The sequence below is a fragment of the Trachypithecus francoisi genome, unplaced genomic scaffold (genome assembly GCF_009764315.1).
Source record: "Trachypithecus francoisi isolate TF-2019V2 unplaced genomic scaffold, Tfra_2.0 Lachesis_group8, whole genome shotgun sequence".
In the NCBI taxonomy this organism is placed as follows: Eukaryota; Metazoa; Chordata; class Mammalia; order Primates; family Cercopithecidae; genus Trachypithecus; species Trachypithecus francoisi.
The window spans coordinates 31,706,679-31,726,813 of NW_022681473.1; the positions used below are offsets into that span (position 1 = coordinate 31,706,679).

General features: G+C 37.2%; 1 protein-coding gene across 2 annotated transcripts in view; it reads left to right on the plus strand.

Moving 5' to 3' along the window:
* The window catches only part of CSTF3 (cleavage stimulation factor subunit 3), an 80,155-nt gene that overhangs the window by 49,893 nt on the left and 10,127 nt on the right, over positions 1-20,135 (plus strand). For both annotated transcript variants that reach the window (XR_004436117.1, XM_033206869.1), the window contains exons 4-15: positions 5,078-5,110; positions 5,484-5,581; positions 7,491-7,557; positions 7,640-7,674; positions 7,875-8,001; positions 10,396-10,473; positions 11,512-11,674; positions 14,107-14,216; positions 14,672-14,788; positions 15,058-15,132; positions 16,839-16,982; positions 17,394-17,496. Coding sequence is in view for 1 of the 2 variants with exons in the window: in XM_033206869.1 (XP_033062760.1) it covers positions 5,078-5,110; positions 5,484-5,581; positions 7,491-7,557; positions 7,640-7,674; positions 7,875-8,001; positions 10,396-10,473; positions 11,512-11,674; positions 14,107-14,216; positions 14,672-14,788; positions 15,058-15,132; positions 16,839-16,982; positions 17,394-17,496 (1,150 nt within the window). In the remaining variant the exon portion in view is untranslated. The remainder of the gene's footprint in view (positions 1-5,077; positions 5,111-5,483; positions 5,582-7,490; positions 7,558-7,639; positions 7,675-7,874; positions 8,002-10,395; positions 10,474-11,511; positions 11,675-14,106; positions 14,217-14,671; positions 14,789-15,057; positions 15,133-16,838; positions 16,983-17,393; positions 17,497-20,135) is intronic.

Consider the following 20,135-nt stretch of genomic DNA (forward strand, 5'->3'; position numbering starts at 1 on the left):
AGCACGCTACAGCCTCAAACTTCTGGGCTCAAGCAATCCTCCTACCTCAGCCTTCCAAGCAATTGGGACTATGGCATATGCCACCACACCTGGCTTGAAGTTAATTTTTATTAAGAGCCTCTGTCATTGAAAATTATACACTACTTTTACTAGATTAAATATAATCAAGTCTTAGTAAGTTTTGCAAAATTATTTGTATGCATATAATGGTATGTATGTATGTATTTATTTATTTTGAGACAAAGTCTCACTCTGTTGCCCAAGCTGGAGTGCAGTGGCACGATCTCTGCTCACTGCAACCTCCACTTCCCAGGTTCAAGTGATTCTCCTGCTTCAGCCTCCTGAATAGCCGGGACTACAGGCATGCACCACCATGCCCGGCTAATTTTTCTATTTTTAGTAGAGAAAGGGTTTCACTATGTTGGCCAGGCTGGTCTTGAACTCCTGGCCTCAAGCATTCCACCCGCCTCAGCCTCCCAAAGTGCTGGGATTACAGGTGTGAGCCACCGCACCAGGCCTATAATGGTCTTTAAATGGAGACATTTTCTATTGATTAATGACAGGAAGTTCTGAGAATCCCAAATGTCAAAACAAAGTAATCTTAAGTATCAAGAATTTTTTATTTTTAGAATTTAAACCAAGCTTTGATTATCAGAACGGATTCCTGTACAAATACACATAACTATGAAAAATACATTTAAGAATACTTAACTCATAGGTAAGATTTTTCGTATAGAAGTAAGTAATACATAGGATAATCTTTTAAAGAAGGAAAATGGACTAATGGTGGGATGGCTGAAGACAGGGTATTGGTGTGCTAGTCTCACCAATAATGGCATTTGAATATGGCCTGCACTTTTCCTCTGCATCAAATGGGCCAATTATCGTAACACCATTGCTCTTTCTGGCTATTTGGTTTACATAGCTCTGTTTAGAGAAGATGTAATGAAAAGTTTATACTCCTTTAGTTCATAGCTTTGTTGACTAGTATGATTTATGGGCACCTGGAACATCTAGATGCTTTATATTCTTTTTAATTCTTGATAACCCTTTGAAATGGATGTTATCATTCCCATTTTATACGTGGAAAAGCTGATACTGTAAGAGAGTAAGTAACTGATGCAATGTGATCAATTCTTTTCATTTTACCACATTGCAGATTTAATCTCCAAAGCACATTGATGATTTTTTTTTCACACAGAGTTTTGCTCTTGTTGCCCAGGCTGCAGTGAAATGGCACAATTTCAGCTCACTGCAACCTCCACCTTCTGGGTTCAAGTGATTCTCTTGCGTCAGCCTCCCGAGTAGCTGGGATTACAAGCATGCGCCACCATGCCCAGCTAATTTTTGTATTTTTAGTAGAGACGGGGTTTCATCACGTAGGCCAGGCTGGTCTCGAATTCCTGACCTCACGTGATCTGCCTGCCTCGGCCTCCCAAAGTGCTAGGATTATAGGCGTGAGCCACTGTGCCTGGCCTATGATTTTTAAAAGTATTTTTTAAATGAATGATGTTTAAAAAAATAATGAGATTATAGCTATTGTGGTAAGGCCACCAGTACCAGTTCTGTAGAAGGCCTCTCAGATAATATTTACTGGTTCCATTAATGAATGACAATCAGTGGCCACATACTAGAGATCAGAGATTTTTTCTGTATTAGTCAAAAGTGTCTTTCTGCATACATTTATTGGGCTAATACCAATTTACCAATTAAAGAAATAATCGATGAATCCAAGATACAGGACCACTTTGTTGGGGAGGGGTATGTAAAATCTGGTTATTTCACAGGTATACATAATAGACATAATTTTGACTGAAATGCAGAGATGATAGTAAAGTCTTTTTCCTTGTCCCTATTTTTGCATCCACCCATATCACCCTGCCAACCGTAATTATGTTTAACAACCTTGTGGATATTCCTTATTTTTCTCTATGCTAATATACATAAACATATAGGATTTATTTTTAGTTATTTTATAGAGATAGATTATATAAATTTTACTATCTTTTCATTCAATAAGATCTTGTGGCAATCCCTCCCAATTACTTGTTAAAGCTGAATACATAATATTCCATGATGTGGATGCATTGTAATTTATTAAACTATTTCCCCACTGGTGGACATTTGATTTTTAAACTGTTTTTGCTACTACATAAAGTTTACAGTAAATAACCTTGTACAACTACCTCTCTATTCTGTTGCTTTTATTATTATTATTATTTTTTTTTTTTTTTTAGACGGAGTCTCACTCTCGTCTGGGCTGGAGTGCAGTGGCGCATTATCAGCTCACTGCAACCTCCACCTCCCAGGTTCAAGTGATTCTCCTGCCTCAACCTCCTGAGTAGCTGGGATTACAGGCACCCACCACTATGTCCAGCTAATTTTTTGTATTTTTAGTAGACACAGGGTTTCACCATGTTGGCCAGGCCGGTCTTGAACTCCTGATCTTGTGCTTTGCCTGCCTCGGCCTCCCAAAGTGCTGGGATTATAGGTGTGAGCCACCGTGCCCGGCCTGCTTTTTATTTTTATAATATAGATCCCAGGAGTGGAATTCCTGGGTCAAAAGATACATTTTTTTTTTTTTTATTGGAATAGCTGTTACTAATGGCTTTCCATAAAGGCTGTAACAATTCATATTTCCTCCAGCTGTGTGTGAAGTGCCTTTTCATTACATGGCTTCAGTAGCGTTAATAACTTTGTAAGTTTTTACCATTCTAATGGTTGTTAGGTAATATCTATTATTTTAATTTGTCTTTCCCACATTGGAGGTTTACACATTGTCATACAGCTTTTAACCATTTACATTTTCTCTTCTGGGAATTAACTATTAATATTCTATGACTGTTTTCCCAATGGGTAGCTTTGGTTTTCCTGACCAGTTGTGTGAACTATATATAATCTCACCTGCACCGGGGAAGCTGGTGACTTAAACTCATCCTACTTTATTCCCATTCTCAACTCAGCCTATTTACCTCTAATAAGCCAAGCAGCCGAATGCAAGGAAGCCTCAGGTTCTATGGGAATCTCACAGAAGAGGCCCAGTAGAGAGCCTAGGGAAAGGACTAAGAAGCTAACCCATAGAAAATTTGGAACCCCTCAAATGTCTCTACCCCAGACAAATGTAGACATCAGCCTGGCCTCTTGGAAACCAAAAAGGATCAAAACAGGCAGGCTGAGTCCTCCCTACTCTTGAGCAGAGATTTCTTTCTGGTTTCTTGGCAGAGGACTAGCAGCAGCTTGTTTGCTGCCTACACCTGCTACACAGCTGTCATGGTAGAGAAGGGTCAATTTCTGCTACTTTAGGACTGCCAACACAGCTTCAATGAATAGACAGGAAAAAATAACAGCACATCTGAAGGATCCAGCAACCAGAAAGGAATATAAACTAAAAGTATCAGATCCCTGATAAAATAGAGCTGCTAGAGGAGAAATACAACTGGAACAAAGTAATGTGAACACAGGATTCAAAGTGCTGTATTAAAAACTCTGGAGTCAAAAACCATTATGTATGAACCAAATATAGTAATAGGCTAAGTGGAAGAGAGTAGTCACATGGAGCCCTAAATGAATTGCCTGTAGGATCTACTGGAGAAACTATTTTAACACCTTGAGCAAAAATTCAAAGGAAGGGTAAAGATAACAGATTTCAAGGATGGAACCAGGAGATCTAACATATATAGTTCTAGAAGGAGAAAAAGGAACAAATAGAAGAGAGATACTTATTCTTGAGCTAAAAGCCCTGAGTATATGGGTTCAAAGGGCATGCTGAGTTCTAAGTAGGTTTGTGGTAATAAATGATAGTTAGTGCTCAACCTGCTAGGCAATATTCTAAAGGCTTCACATTTATTAACTCATCGAGTCCTCAGAATAGCCCTAACAAAGTAGGTATTATTATCCCCCTTAATCAGCTGAGGGAAAAAGAGGTTAAGTAGATAGCCAGATTGTGAACCTAAGAGGTCTGACTCCAGAGCCTTGATTGAAGTGCTTCAGAGTACAAAGACCTGTGTTTAAGTGTGTGCTAAAATTTATGAACTCTGAAGATCAAGATTAAAAAGTCCAGAAGAGAACAAGTTATCAGCAAAAGCAAAAGAGACTGTCATCAGCATCCTCATCTGCAGCAGCTTAAGCCATAAAACTGGGAATACTTTATTACTGTACTACTTGAGATAAAAGGACCAAAACTTCTCTAATCAGCCAAAATTTGTATTTACCTATCTGGGTGAAACAGATTTGCTGATTAACACAGTTGAGCACCTAATCCCACCCACTATGTGATGAAAATACTCAAAGAAAAGAGAAATCTAATAGTATTTAATCTTGGTCTTTTCACATGCTATTTCTCCTGCCTGGAATAACTCTTCCCTTTCTTCACCAAATACCTCAGATTCTCTTAGAAAAAGTTATCTTTTTCCAGGAAATCTTTTGCAGTTCCCTGAGTTTAAGTCTTTTGCTCTTCTAAAATGCTCCTGTAGCACCCAGTACTTTCTTCATTTTAGCACTTAATCATAATATCTTACAATGACCTTCTATTTCCTTGTCTTATTTTCCCCATAAGACTGTAAGCTCTATGAGGGCAGGGGCAGACCTGTCTTGTTGACAGTGGTAGCACCCACACCTAGCACAATATCTGCAATATAGTAGGCTGATGGTGTGACTGAATGTTTATATGTAGTCCAAATTTGCAAATCTTTTTTGCCACTCAGATTGTTCTGGTAGCTATTCAGGGAAAGGAAAGCCTTAAGTTTTTCTTCAGTGGATACATAAAGTCCTATTCAGATAGACCTATCAGGTATGTATATGTTTCTGTATTCATCTCATGACTATTTTACAGAATTTTATTAAATTCACAAAATTTCTATGCAAATGAATGTATGAAAATCCACATAGATTCCATTTACACAGGTATATTTGCAATGCATTTTACCCATGTTTGCTTCACACTTCTGTTATTTTTGAAGAGCAAAATTAATAAGAAAGTATAAGGATGCATTTCCAAAGTTGGTTAAAAATTGGTCAAAAATTCAGATTGATGCTCTAAAAAATAGTATTAATTCTGTATTTTTCTGTTTCTCTTCAGATTAAAGCTAAAAATTATGACAAGGTTGAAAAGGTGAGTCCTCAAATACTTTAAATTTTATATTGAAGTTTAACTTAAAACCTAGTATGTATAAGACAAATATTAACAATAATTGAATCTAGATAGTGATTTTTTACAAGTTAATTGTAGTTACTCAACTTTTTTATATGCTTAAAAATGTTCATCATAAAAATTTTGGAAAAGGAAAAGAAAATTATACTCCCCTGACAAATCATGAGAAGCATTTTAATTATCTAAACTGAAAATGGGGAAATTATTTGCTTTTTATTTATAAGAAGATAAATTCATAAAGGGAGCTGAATTTGTGTTTTTAATGTTCCATTTCATCTATGTCCATATGAAATTTATTTAACTGGATTCTGATAATATATTCTTGTATTTAAAGCTATTTCAGAGATGCCTTATGAAGGTTTTGCACATTGATTTATGGAAGTGTTATCTTTCATATGTCCGAGAAACCAAGGGTAAACTACCAAGTTACAAGTAAGTGAAACCAGGATCTTAAGAATGCAAGTCATCTCCAGGCACACAGTTAATCCCACATAAACTCACACCTTCTGTTAGCTCCAGGTGGGAAGAAATACCAGGATTTGAAAAGTCAGGATTTTCTAAGAAATTAGTAACCTTGAAAATAGTGCTTCAAAGAAAGTCACTGGCCATGAGTCTTACTCTGGAGAATTGAATCGCCCAAGCCCTTTCTATACTGAAACACTGTATATTTGCAACACCAAACCACTTTGTTGGCAGGCTTGTTGTCAAATTTTTTCAGAAACTATCTTCATACTTCTGCTAGTACCACTTTTGGCAGGTCAGGTCACAATGCAATGTGCTACTTAAGTGATCTAAGGGGTCTCTGACAATTATAGTGATCTAAGGGGTCTCTGACAGTTGTATTGTGAAGTTACCGTCCCCACTGCAAATTATACCCACCTCCCCATCTTTGCCAAATCTAAATAATAGACCTTCTTCTGAGGTGCCATTTTTCTATGTAACTAACAGGCAAGTTATGTCTATTACTAAAATTCTGTCTTTATTGTCTTTTCCTGATTATATTTCTTGCTATGATTTTTGTGTTTTGAGACAGTTTCAGCTCTGTCGTACAGGCTGGAGTGCAGTGGCACAATCACGGGTTCACTGTAACCTCAACCTTTTGGGCTCATGCGATCCTCCCACCTCAGCCTTCCAAGTAGATGGGACTACAGGCACGAGCGGCCACACTTGGCTGATTTTTTTTCTATTTTTTTGTAGAGATGGGGTCTCCTTATGTTTGAGACTCCAAACATAGCGGGGTCTCAAGTGTAGGCTAATGTTCCTAGGCTGGTCTCAAACTACTGGGCTCAAGCAGTTCTCCTGCCTCAGCCTCCCAAAATGCTGGAATTATAGGCATAAACCACAACATCTGGTCTGTTTATACTTTATTGTGTTATATTGAAGTGGAAGTTCTTTTTCCCTAATGTACCCTTTACATTTTAACATAAGTAGCATTTTAATAAAACTATACTTTCCAGATTTCTACATTTTACTTTAGAGCTAATAGATCTTCAGACTTAATGTATCATTAATGAGAGAACCTCAGATTTCCACATTTGAATCTGCTATGTATAGAATTATGCAACTTAAAGGATATAAAGATAAGTAAGACATGAGCCTTATTTTTGATAAACTCACAAGCAGTAGATAAAGGAAACAATTTATGATATTGACAAGCTTAACATCAAATAATGACTTTATATACTTACAAAGATGTCTTTAATTTTTGTTTATAGAAAATGTTCAAATGTTGTTCTGATCCTGTGATCAGAAGCTACGTTTTACTTATAAGTACATTATTTATTTATTTATTTATAGAGACTTTATTTATTTATTTATTTACTTATTTATTTATTTATTTATAGAGATGAGGTCTCACTGTGTTGCCCAGGCTTGTCTCCAACTCCTGGCCTCAGATGATCCTCTTGCCTTAGCCTCCCAAAGCATTGAGATTACAGGAGTGAACCACTACACCTATCTTCAAATAATAATTTATGTTTCATTTTTTTTAGAGACAGCATCTTGCTCTGTCACCCAGGCTGATGTGTAATGGTACATTCATAACTCACTGTAACCTTGAAATCCTGGGCTGAAGCAATCCTCCCACCTCAGCCTTCCGAGTAGCTAGGATTACAGGTGCACACTACCACGCCCAGCTAATTTTTTAAATTTTTATGTTTTTAGAGACTGGGTTTTGCTATGTTGCACAGGCAGGTCTTGAACTCCAGGTCTCAAGTGATCCTTCTGCCCCGGCTTCCCAAAGCAATGGGATTACAGGCATGAGCCACCATGTCTGGCCTAATTGTAGATAAATTTTAATAACAAAAGAATTTTAAAACCACGTCTTTCATGTTCATTTCAGAGAAAAAATGGCTCAAGCATATGACTTTGCACTGGATAAAATTGGAATGGAAATTATGTCCTATCAGGTAGAGTTAAAACTTTTTAATATATGCACTTCAATGTGAAAATACCAAGAAAGATAGTTAACATTTTATTTTTATTTCTTAGATTTGGGTGGATTACATCAATTTCCTAAAAGGCGTGTAAGTATTTGTGTGTATATATACATATATATATATATATATACAGTTGATTTAGCTAAAATATAATTTTTAGTTCTTTGAGAAATCTCCATACTATTTTCCATAGAGTTGTTCTTTGGGTAGATAGCCAGTAGTGAGATTGCTGGGTTGAATGAGATTTAGCTATAATATAATTGATGGCATTTCTTATACAATCTCAGGGAAGCTGTAGGATCGTATGCAGAAAATCAAAGAATAACAGCGGTCCGAAGAGTTTATCAACGAGGTTGTGTTAATCCGATGATCAACATTGAACAACTCTGGAGAGACTATAACAAGTATGAAGAGGTAAATTAGGTCAGAGTAGTTGTTTATTATAAACCAAGCCATTTTAATTTTTATGCATTGTGGATTTGTAGATTATAGTCTTTCTATATCAGTGTTATACATTTCTTTATTGATTGTAATGAAAGCACTATAATGTTTTTGCAAGGTTTTGAGAGTCTCCATATTAGTTTATTTTTTAGAGGATACTCTGAATAACAATAGTTCTTATAAAACTATTTTTATTCTGCACTAAGCCATATCCACACATTCATACACACACATACATATTGCCATTGACCTATAAAACAGTACCTTTTGGGAATTATGTTTCCAATAGTACCTTTTGGGAATTATTTTTTAGTTGCTGTGCATCTCTATCACCTGATTACAGTGATGTGATTATTGGTTTGAATTTGTGAGGTGTGTGGCTACAATCCAAGATCTTTGTGTTATTGGTATCTGCTTTTAATAACTGAGCTAATCAATCTGAATACATAAATACACATGCCAGGTAAGCTCTAGCATTAAAAGGAAGTTCCTTAGCTGGGCATGGTGGCTTACACTTGTAATCCCAGTACTTTGGGAGGCCGAGATAGAAGGATTGCCTGAGCCCAGTAGTTTGAGACCAGCCTGGGCAAGATAGTGAGACCCCATCTCTAAAGAGAAAAAAAGGAAGTTCTTCGTATGTATATTGTGATTTCGAAGAACTATATAGGCTAGTGAAATTGTTCCCTCACAGGCATCAGCCGTGGTTTTCAAACTTTATGGTTTTTGGATTTTAAAAATTATTGACGATCACAAGAATTTTTTATTTTTATTTTTTTGAGACAGGGTCTTACTCTGTCACCCAGGCTGGAGTGCAGTGGCACAGTCGCAGCTCGTTGCAGTCTCAACTTCCTGGGCTCAGGTGATTCTCCTACCTCAGCCTCCCAAGTAGCTAAGACTACAGGCATGCGCCACCACTCTCAAGCTAATTTTTTGTAGAGATGGAGTTTCTCCATGTTTCTCAGGCTGGCCTTGAACTCCTGAGCTCAAGCAATTCGCCCGCCTTGGCCTCCCAAAATGTTGAGATTACAGGCACAAGCCACCATGCCTGACCAAAAACTGTATTTTCCAAAACAAAAAATGTAGTTAGAAGAGTGGCATTATTTTATATTTTCACAAATCTCTTTCATGTCTAGTTTAATAGAAAACAGCTGGATTTTCATATCTGCTTCCATTCACTGTGTTATATACTAAATGTCACGTAGCCTCTGTAAAACTCCTGTATTTTTATGAGAGACGCAAATAATGTCTTAGTATTATAACGACAACTATTTTGATCTCATGGACTCCCTGAAAGGGTCTTAGAATCCTTGGAGTACTCACTGAGTGGTAATGTTTATCTTTCCTTGCTACTTCTGTTTGTCTCTTTGAAAAGTGTTATACAACAGAACTAGTTAGAAAAGGGCTATTAGCCAGGTGTGATGGCTCATGCCTGTAATCCCAGCACTTTGGGAGGCTGAAGTGGGAGCACTGCCTAAGACCAGGAGTTTGAGGCCAGCCCAGGCAACATAGCAAGACTACGTCTTAACAAAAAAAAATTTTTTTAATGAGCCAGACCTGGCAGGACACACCTGTAGTCCTATGTCAGGAGGCTGAGGCAGGAGGATTACTTGAGCCCAGGAGTTCAAGGTTCCAGTGAGTTAGGATGGCGCCACTGCACTTTAGCCTGGGTGACAGAGGAAGACTCTGTCTATAAAAAAGAAAAAGGGCTATCAAAGTCAAACCATGGCTATTCACCCAGATGAATCTGTACATCTTTTTTTTTTTTTTTTTTTTTTTTTTTTGAGATGGAGTCTCACTCTGTCGCTCAGGCTGGAGTGCAATAGCACGATCTCGGCTCACTGCAACCTCTGCCGCACCAGTTCAAGCAATTCTCCTGCCTCTGGCTCCCAAGTGGTTGGGATTACAGGCGCACGCCACCACACCCAGCTAATTTTTTTGTATTTTTAGTAGAAACGGGGTTTCACCATCTTGGCCAGGCTGGTCACGAACTCCTGACCTCAAGTGATCCACCCAACTCGGCCTCCCAAAGTGCTAAGATTACAGGCATCAGCCATGTCATTTTTTTTTTAGTAGAATCTTACATGAAATAATTGACCCTTTTCAAATGATTCTATCTTTAAAAGTTCCTGATAAATGGAAACTTACTGCCAGCTCATAAGACGTTAGCACATCCTCCTTAATCTTTGAAATGCATAATGTGATTAAACCTTTTTTTTCCTGTTTTTCATGAGCTGTATGAACCTTTATTAAACAAGAAATCTTTTAAAATAAAGAATTTAAAGTTATTTAGTAAATGAATAAATTAACTGTATTGTGCTAATTTTTAAGAAACTATACTTAATTTTAAAATATTTTTGTTTTTTCTAGGGTATCAATATTCATTTAGCTAAAAAAATGATTGAAGATCGGAGTAGAGATTATATGAATGCTAGACGTGTAGCAAAGGTATGGAATTCCATCCATCTATTTTAATGATTATTATTAATCTGTTGTTTACAGCAGAGCTTTCCCTGTCTGGTATTACTCTTGATACTTTCAATCATTAGCAATCTTAACAGCAATTAATTGCAAAGTCTGAGGAGATGACATATTTGAAATGAAATTTGTACGAACAAAATATAATAAATTGGGTTTAGAAGAAATTATTTATTATTATTATTTTTTTTGTTGAGACGGAGTCTCGCTCTGTCGCCCAGGCTGGAGTGCAGTGGCCAGATCTCGGCTCACTGCAAGCTCCGTCTCCCGGGTTTACGCCATTCTCCTGCTTCAGCCTCCTGAGTAGCTGGGACTACAGGCGCCCACCACCTCGCCCTGCTAGTTTCTTTTTTTTAGTAGAGATGGGGTTTCACTGTGTTAGCCAGGATGGTCTCGATCTCCTGACCTCGTGATCCGCCCGTCTCGGCCTCCTAAAGTGCTGGGATTACAGACTTGAGCCACCGCGCCCGGCCGAAATTATTTTTTAAAATATGGAAACAGGACATAGAGACAAGACTCTACTTAGAATTGATGAAGTAATTCTTTTCCCTCTCTTATTTGGGTTTGTCTGAATATTGTATTATTCTGTGATCTAATAACATAGCTCTCAGTGACACATTTTGATTGCGTGCATAGCTTTCTATTCATTGACACTCTTAGAAGTTAGGAAAAATAGCCTATTAATATAAACTACTGAAATTTTAGAAGACAGTTTCTCCAAAGATGGCAATAATAAATGCCACCAGATCTTCAATTCTATTGATCTGTCAACTCTTATATCCTGTAAGGTAACCTCCTAGATCACTTATAGAGAGGGCTCCTGGGAATCTGTTCTTGAGTGGTAATACTCTTATCTTTCTCTCTACTCTTAGTTTTCAGATTATATTAACAAAGTGGTATTTGGAAAAAGTAGGCATTTTGAACAGTCTTCCAAACTGATCTACCCCATCCCCCATACATCTGAGTTGTTCCTGGCTCACCAAAGAATTCTAAATGCTTGTTGTCTAGGAATATGAGACAGTAATGAAAGGCTTGGACCGTAATGCTCCCTCGGTGCCTCCTCAGAATACTCCTCAAGAAGCTCAACAAGTAGATATGTGGAAGAAATATATACAGTGGGAAAAGAGCAACCCTCTTCGTACAGAGGATCAGACCCTTATAACAAAAAGAGGTAACAAGATTAACCCTCATGACTTCAGTTACATGTATGTTAGGCCACTTGGTATCCCCATAGGTTACTAAAACTTTTTTACCCATAGTCTTTTTTTCTTTTGTTCTTCAGATTCAATAATTCCTATAGATGTATCTCCATATTCACTGAACCTTTGTTTTCATCATATGCAGTCTGCAATTAAGCGCATCCAGTGAATTCTTTATTTCAGATACAATATTTTTCAGTTCTATAAATTTCCATGTTAGAAATTTTTTATTTTTTATAGTTCTGTTTTATGGTGTCCATTTCTTAGTTGAGATTCCTTGTGTGTTCTTTACCATCTTTTTCTTTATATCTTTGAACATATTTATAACAGTAGTTATAAAGTCTTCATCTGCCAATTCCAACATCTGGGCCTTCAACCACCATGGAGTTTATTTTCTTTGATTGTTTTTTCTCTTGACTGTGGTTTACATTTTCCTATTTCCTGTTTAAATTTTTTCTTTTAGATATTGTACGAATGTACAAATGAAATATTGTAAAGACTAGATTCTGTCATCTTCCTCTGAAGAATGTTTTTTTATTTTAGCAGGAAGTTAAGTATTACTGTCAGATTACTTGGACTTTGTGGAGGCTTGGGTTTATACTATGAAGACAGATCTGTTTTAGTTTTACCCTTAATCTCAGATTAAATACTTTATTCTTGGGACATAGTCTTTACTCCTAAGACAATGAAAAGTCTAAAGTATTTGCCCCAACCATCTAATCGGATGGGACTCAGATTCTAAACTTCATCTCCCTTAGTTGCTGAGGTATCTATTCAACTCTTTCCACCTTCCAGCTTTGTTTTCTGCTGGTCTGGTTGTATCCTTTCCTGTGTATGTACATTTTAGGGATCAGGTGAGGATTTGAGAACATTTATGCCCAGATTTTCAGGCTCTGGCTTTCTCCTTTTGGGGATATCTCCCCTCAATTTCTAGCTGCTCTCATAGGCCAGAACTCCATGTTACTTCAGGACAGTACAACTGCAGCATTTGACTTGAGTTCTAGCTATCCCAGAAGTGCACGACATGGGCATGCGCTTGAAGGGAAAAGCCATATTAAATGTGGATTTCACCTAGTGTTGTTCTACCTTTTTAAGGGCTCAATCTCCTGATTTCTGCTTCTTTTGGTCATTTCCAGTACCTTTAGATAGTTGCTTTTGTATTTGTGTTTGTTTATAACTTTTACTTGCTGAGGGTTGGTCTGATACAAACTACTATGCCAGTGCCAGACTCTTAATTTGGAGCTTTATGAATTCCTCAATCTTGGCTTGCTGTCTTACTTGTAGGTCTTTGCAAATATTGTTTCCTTTGCCTACTCCATTTTTGTATCTATTCCATCCTTACACCACTTCATTTATTTGCCTCTGACCAGCTTCATCCCTTCTTCAGGTGTTGTGTTACATGTCAGTTCCTTAGCAAAGCCTTTCTTGAGTCCCTAAACTATGTTAAGTCCTCCTGCTGTAAGTTTTCAGAGTACACTCTATACTTTCATCATTATAATACTTTTGGTCTTTGCTTTCTGTCTATCCTCCCCATATACTGCAGACTTCTTGAATATAGGAAGTCTTATTCACTTGTATATTCACAGTGCCTTCCACATTCCCTGTCATATAGTTGGTGCTTGATAAATATTAACTTAAGCTGGGTGCAGTGGCTTACATCTGTAATCCCAGCACTTTGGGAGGCTGAGGTGGGAGGATTGCTTGAGCCCAGGAGTTCAAGACAAGCCTGGGCAACATGGTGAAACTCCGTCTCTATACTACAAGATTTTTTTTTTTTGTTTTTTTTTTGAGATGGAGTCTCGCTCTATCACCCAGGCTGCAGTGCAGTGGCGCGATCTCCGCTCACTGCAAGCTCGCCTCCTGGGTTCACGCCATTCTCCTGCCTCAGCCTCCCGAGTAGCTGGGACTACAGGCGCCCGCCACCACACCCAGCTAATTTTTTGCTTTTCAGTAGAGACAGCGTTTCACCATGTTAGCCAGGATGTCTCGATCTCCTGACCTCGTGCTCTGCCCGTCTTGGCCTCCCAAAGTGCTGGGATTACAGGTGTGAGCCACCGCACCCGGCCACAAGATTTTAAAAAATAAGCCAGATGTGGTGGCACACATCTGGTCCCAGCTACTTGGGAGGTTGAGGCAGGAAAATCACTTGAGCCCAGGAGGTAGAGGCTGCAGCGAACCATATTTGTGCCACTGCACTCCAGCCTACGTGACAGAGACCCTGCTTCCAAAAATAAAAAAAATTAATAAGTGATGGATAGATGGAGGGACCTTAGATGGATGATGGTTTTTATTTCTAATTATCATTGATTTTTGAGGATCCTAATTTGGTTATGATACTTATATTGATAGTTTTACAAATAATAATAATTTTAATTGAATGTTGTTTGTTAATTTCTTCCCTTAGTTATGTTTGCTTATGAACAGTGCCTGCTTGTGCTGGGCCATCACCCTGATATTTGGTATGAAGCTGCCCAGTATCTTGAGCAGTCAAGTAAACTGCTTGCAGAAAAGGGAGTAAGTGTTCCTTCCCTATCCCCACTTTGATATTTTTGTGGTTTTGATATAGCAATGATTTACTGAAAAATATAACTGAATTTTGGTAGTAAAGCATAAGTATTGAAAATTTAAGCTTACATTCATATGAATCTTAGTGACACTCATATAATTAAACCTCCTTAGAATTAAAATAAACTGGCAGTTTTTTAACATATTAAAGTGATGAATCATTTAGAGTACTTGCATGGTTATTTTGTAAGTTAAACTACTGAAGGGAGTTTTTGGAATTTTTTTAGAATCCAGAAATGCATATGTGTTTATGTATGTGTGTGTGTGAATACACATATGTGTGTGTACATACATGTATGCTTTCTTAGACACATATAAGTAAATAAAATAGATGTAACTATTAATTTTATTCTCTCACAACTATATTAGAATTATTGAAGATGAGCTTTCTTTTTTTCTCCTAGGATATGAATAATGCCAAATTATTTAGTGATGAAGCTGCTAATATATATGAAAGAGCCATAAGCACTTTATTGAAGAAGAATATGCTTCTTTATTTTGCATATGCAGATTATGAAGAGGTAAGTAAAAATGTTTAGAGCCTTCTTATAATTCAATTTTTTACTGCAAGACTGAACTTTTTTTCTGGCTGGTTGTTTGCCAGGCATATTGCTTTTGGTAGACAGAGATGATGCCAAATGAACAGTTATTAGTTGTCAGCTTATACTATATTTATGCTCAATGGAGATGCCATTGGGGGTGGGAGGTTATAGCCTTTGGACTCCTTAGAGCTCAAATCTTGCGTATTTATGACCATATGTTGATACTCTCTTCTTCTCTAACATCTTAGAGTCGCATGAAGTATGAAAAGGTTCACAGTATATATAACAGACTTCTGGCAATTGAGGATATTGACCCCACCTTGGTGAGTAACTTTACAGATCTCTTTTTTCCTACCTTTACAGTCTTATCTAACAAAAAATAATTTAAATTTATATACAGTAAAATTCACTGTTTTTGTTGTATAGTTCTATGAATCTTGACAAATAACATTGAGTCATGGGATTACCACCACAATTAAGATAGAAAACACCTCCACCATCCTCCAAAAATTCCCCCTTGTGACCCTTTTGTAGATATAACCCTTCCCTCTGCCCTTACCTCTGACAATTACTGATCTGTTTTCTGCTAGAATTTTTCTTTTTAATGCAGCAGTATAAAATAGATACAGAGGCACTTTCTCTAACACTTTCTTTGTGATCATGGTTTGAAGCCACTATGCCACAGAATTGTTGCTTAATAAATATTTCTTTTTAAATGAGGCAGGAGAAAGCAACATCCTGGGAAGAAATTAGACTAAAACTCACTTTATTCTAAATCCTGCTCTATCATAGTGGTTTTCAAAGCCCCAAGTGCAAAAGTGCAGTTGTGCTCTCCCATTGGAAGAGGAAGGGGACAGGCTTGTGGGTGTGTCTTTAGACCGTCTGCCTCAAGTCAATTATAGCTACACTACTTTTTCTTGTTAATGATTTATATTGGGATTCCACTGCTATAATTCCTACATATTCATCATCATATAATTCATTCCACAAACATATCTAGCAAATATATTGCTGAAGTCTATGCATTGTGCTAGACTCCAGCAACATAATGACAAACTAGATAAAATTCCTTTTCTTAAGGAACTCATAGTTCATCCATCCATCCATCCATCAAAACTGGATAACATAGCTAGACATTATCAAAACTGAGCAAACCAGGACCCTACTAATTAGTCATTTGTTCACTAAACAAAACTGCATATTCATGATGTGCTGGACATTCTGTAGGTGCTGGGTATAAAATGGCTCACCGTTTATCCATGAAGTTCTATTATATGTTGTTTGGAAAATAGAGTAGTGGGCTTTTAAAAAGAAACCAAGAAAATATGAAGTTAAACGTGTATTGCAGGCTGGGCGCGGTAGCTCACACCTGTAATGCCAGCACTTTGGGAGGCTGAGGCAGGTGGATCATGAGGTCAGGAGATCGAGACCAGCCTGGCCAAAATGGTGAAACCCCGTCTCTACTAAAAATACAAAAATTAGCCGGGCCTGGTGGCGAGCGCCTGTAGTCCCAGCTACTCGGGAACCTGAGGCAGGAGAATGGCTTGAACTCGGGAGGTGGAGGTTGCAGTGAGCCAAGATCGTACCACTGCACTCCAGCCTGGGCAACAGAGCGAGACTCTGTCTCAACAAAAAACATGTATTGTAAAACATGCTTGTATTAAACCAACTCTTGAGTTTTTTAGATATTGTCATTGATTAATGGAGTATGTTCTAGTAGTGTCACACTTTTCACTCTTAAACTTTACATATTCTAGAATTAGATAATGGTAATGATTGCACAACCTTGTAAATATATTTAAAACCACTGAATTGTAAAGGGTGAATTTTGTGGTATGTGAATTATATCTCAATAAAAAACAAATTAATTTGCATGCATCTCTTAATACCAGAAAAAAATTCGCTTGTGGATTTAAATAGAATATTATCTAAATTCCTACTTTCTAATTCATTGGGTATTGAGGATTGCTTTCTTATATAGGAAACATACTGCCTAACTTATAGAACACAAATACTTTCTTTTGCATAGGTATATATCCAATATATGAAATTTGCACGGAGAGCAGAAGGCATCAAATCTGGAAGAATGATATTTAAAAAAGCAAGAGAAGATACCAGAACCCGCCACCATGTCTATGTTACTGCAGCACTCATGGAATATTACTGTAGTAAGGTAAATACTGAAATAGCAGTGTAAAGGTAAAACAACTTCCTTCATCTGAGGTTCGTAAAAGGTGGTTTTAGCTTCTGTCATTAAGCTTTTATTGCTCCATTTTGTAAAGGCAGTCTAAGTGTATCTGTGTAAAATTATATGGAGCATCATCCAAATCCCCAACTACCTGCTAATTTATGCTTTATTAGTCACTATATTTCTAATTCATGCTTTACTAATCATTATATTAATGACTAGTGATTTCTAATCACTAAACTCCTTTGAATAGTTTCTAGCTCAGCAATTTTTACTTAACATGATTTTGTTTTAATTCTTATGTATTTTGTCATATTTAGGTGTAATTTTAATATTCTTTTAAGTATTTTATCTGACATTTCATGGAAATCTGTACTTTATTTTCTTTACTTGTAGGACAAATCTGTTGCCTTTAAGATTTTTGAGCTGGGGCTAAAAAAGTATGGAGACATTCCAGAGTATGTCCTGGCCTATATTGACTATCTTTCTCACCTCAATGGTAGGTTGATTCTAGAATCTATAATGGTTACTTAATATTAAACCATCTGAAATTATGTTGCTAGATTTCTTCCTTCTTGAATGTATTATAATTTTGACATAGCAGACAGGCACTTGTTAGGCACTCAAGAAATACTTGAGTATAACCATGAATATATTTACTGAGCAATGGTAGATGCTTTTTGACTTTGCAGAACTGTCTTTACAGTAAAGTAGCATCAGTAGTGGGATAAAGCTTCAAAGTCAGAGTCAGGAGACATAGAGTTGTTTATATTCATCTCTGATGACTCTGGGCAAATCATCTCCTGTTTCCTGGAAGGAAAACAAACAAAAAACCCTCTAGCCAACAAAACTCAAACTCAAAAGGTGCCCAAATAGTGAAGTAAAACACTTTGAGGGTACTGGGGAAAAGATTCAAAAAGAAACATTTTGGTTTTTAGTGTTTATTTCCCTATTCTGTTGTATGAATAACACTGGCCATCCTTTACGGAGTTCCTACCGTGTACCAGGCACTGTGCTAGGTAATTCGTATATGTATATCATTTAGTCTAGTTAACTGCAGTCCACAATATGTAATTTCTTAACAAAAAAAGATGTAGTATAAAAGTTGGTTTTTTAGTCTCAGATACTTGGAAGGATCACTTGAGCCCAGGAATTGGAGATCGCAGTGAGCTGTGATCATGCCACTGTACTCCATCTAGCCTGGATGACAGAGCAAGACCTTGTCTCTAAAACACATTTAAAATAAACAAATAGACCAGGCATGGTGGCTCATGCCTGTAATCCCAGCACTTTGGGAAGCCGAGGCAGGCAGATCATCTGAGGCCAGGAGTTCGAGACCAACCTGGCCAACATGGCGAAATCCCATCTCTACTAAAAATACAAAAAATTAGCTGGGCATGGTGGCAGGCGCCTGTAATCCTAGCTACTGGGGAGGCTGAGGCAGGAGAATCGCTTGAACCCTGGAAACAGAGGCTGCAGTGAGCCGAGATCGTGCCATTGTACTCCAGCCTGGGCAACAAGAGCAAAACTCTGCCTCAAAAAAATAATAATAATAAATAATAAATTAATAAATTAATAAAAAGAAATACATCACTAAAAGTTGACTTAAAGAAATATGCAATTATGTGTCATGTAAATGATTATAGAATTAGATATAGGTATAAATCAGTAATTTTAATATTTCAGAAAAAGAGCATTCTATTTATCTAAATAATATAAAAGAATAAAACTGAAATATGATTTTGTATTTCAGCTTAATGATTCTACATTTTGGGAAAAAGACTTAACTCCAAAAAATGAGATAGTGGGGCATTTAATATTCCTCATCAATCTTAAATTGCTTTGCCTGATTTTTTTTTAGAATAGTTACTAGTATGTATATTTTTATTTTTTTAAAATGAGGATATCTGGTGTTAGGATTATTGTCTTCCAAAATCAGTATCTTAGATGATTCTTTCATTCATCTATCCATCCATGAAACATGTATTCATTACCTTCTGGTTACTAGGGTCTGGGAATACAAAGATGAATAGGATTCACCAGAACATTTTTGTGGGGGAATCCAATGTGTAAATATAATTGCATCATCATTTGATGGCTGATTGTAGCATAGTTCTGAGGTTAGGTGTATAATCTTAAATTTCAGTTTTCTCACCTGTAGAATGGTTATAATAAGAATACCTTTCATAGGATCGTTGAGAGGGTAAATGAGTTTTTGCATGTGTTTCACTTACATATAGAATGTTGTGGTTATTCCATAAATGTTAACTATTTATGATGAGGGTGGTGATCATTAAAAATGTGCTAAATACTGTAATAGATCCTGAATGAAGTACTGTGGAAGCACAGAGAAGAGAGTATAATTTAAGTTATAGAGCTATGCTGCACAATTATGGTAGTCACTACACTATTAGGTATTGAGAACTTGAAATGTGACTAGCCTGGGCTGGGTGCGGTGGCTCACGCCTGTAATCCCAGCACTTTGGGAGGCCGAGGCAGGCAGATCACAAGGTGAGGAGTTCCAGACCAGCCTGACCAATATGGTGAAACCCCGTCTGTACTGAAAAATATAAAAACTAGCCAGGCATGGTGGCGTGCACCTGTAGTCCCAGTTACTCGGGAGGCTGAGGCAGAGAATCGCTTGAACCTGGAAGACAGATGTTGCAGTGAGCCAGTATTGCACCACTGCACTCCAGCCTGGGTGACAGAGCGAGACTCCATCTCAAAAAAGAAAAAAGAAATGTGGCTAGGCCAAAATGAGTTGTGGTGTAAATGTGTAACTACATACCAGAATTCAAAGACTTAGGACAAAAAAAAAAAAAATGAACTATCTTAACAATTTTTCATATTGATTACATGTGGAAATGATAAGATTTGGATATATTTGGTTGATTAAATATATTAATTTCACCTATTTTTACCCATTTTTATTAAATTCCACATGTGGCTTGTATTATATTGCTGATGGACAGCAGTGTTCTAGAGGGTGTCATAGACAAGGGCACATGAGTTGGATTTTGAGACATGAGTGGTAGTTACCCAGGTAAAGAAAGATAAATGCATTATTCCGGGCAGAGAGCACAACATGCAGGCAGGCAGTGTGAAAGTTCTGTGGAGGCCGGGCGCGGTGGCTCAAGC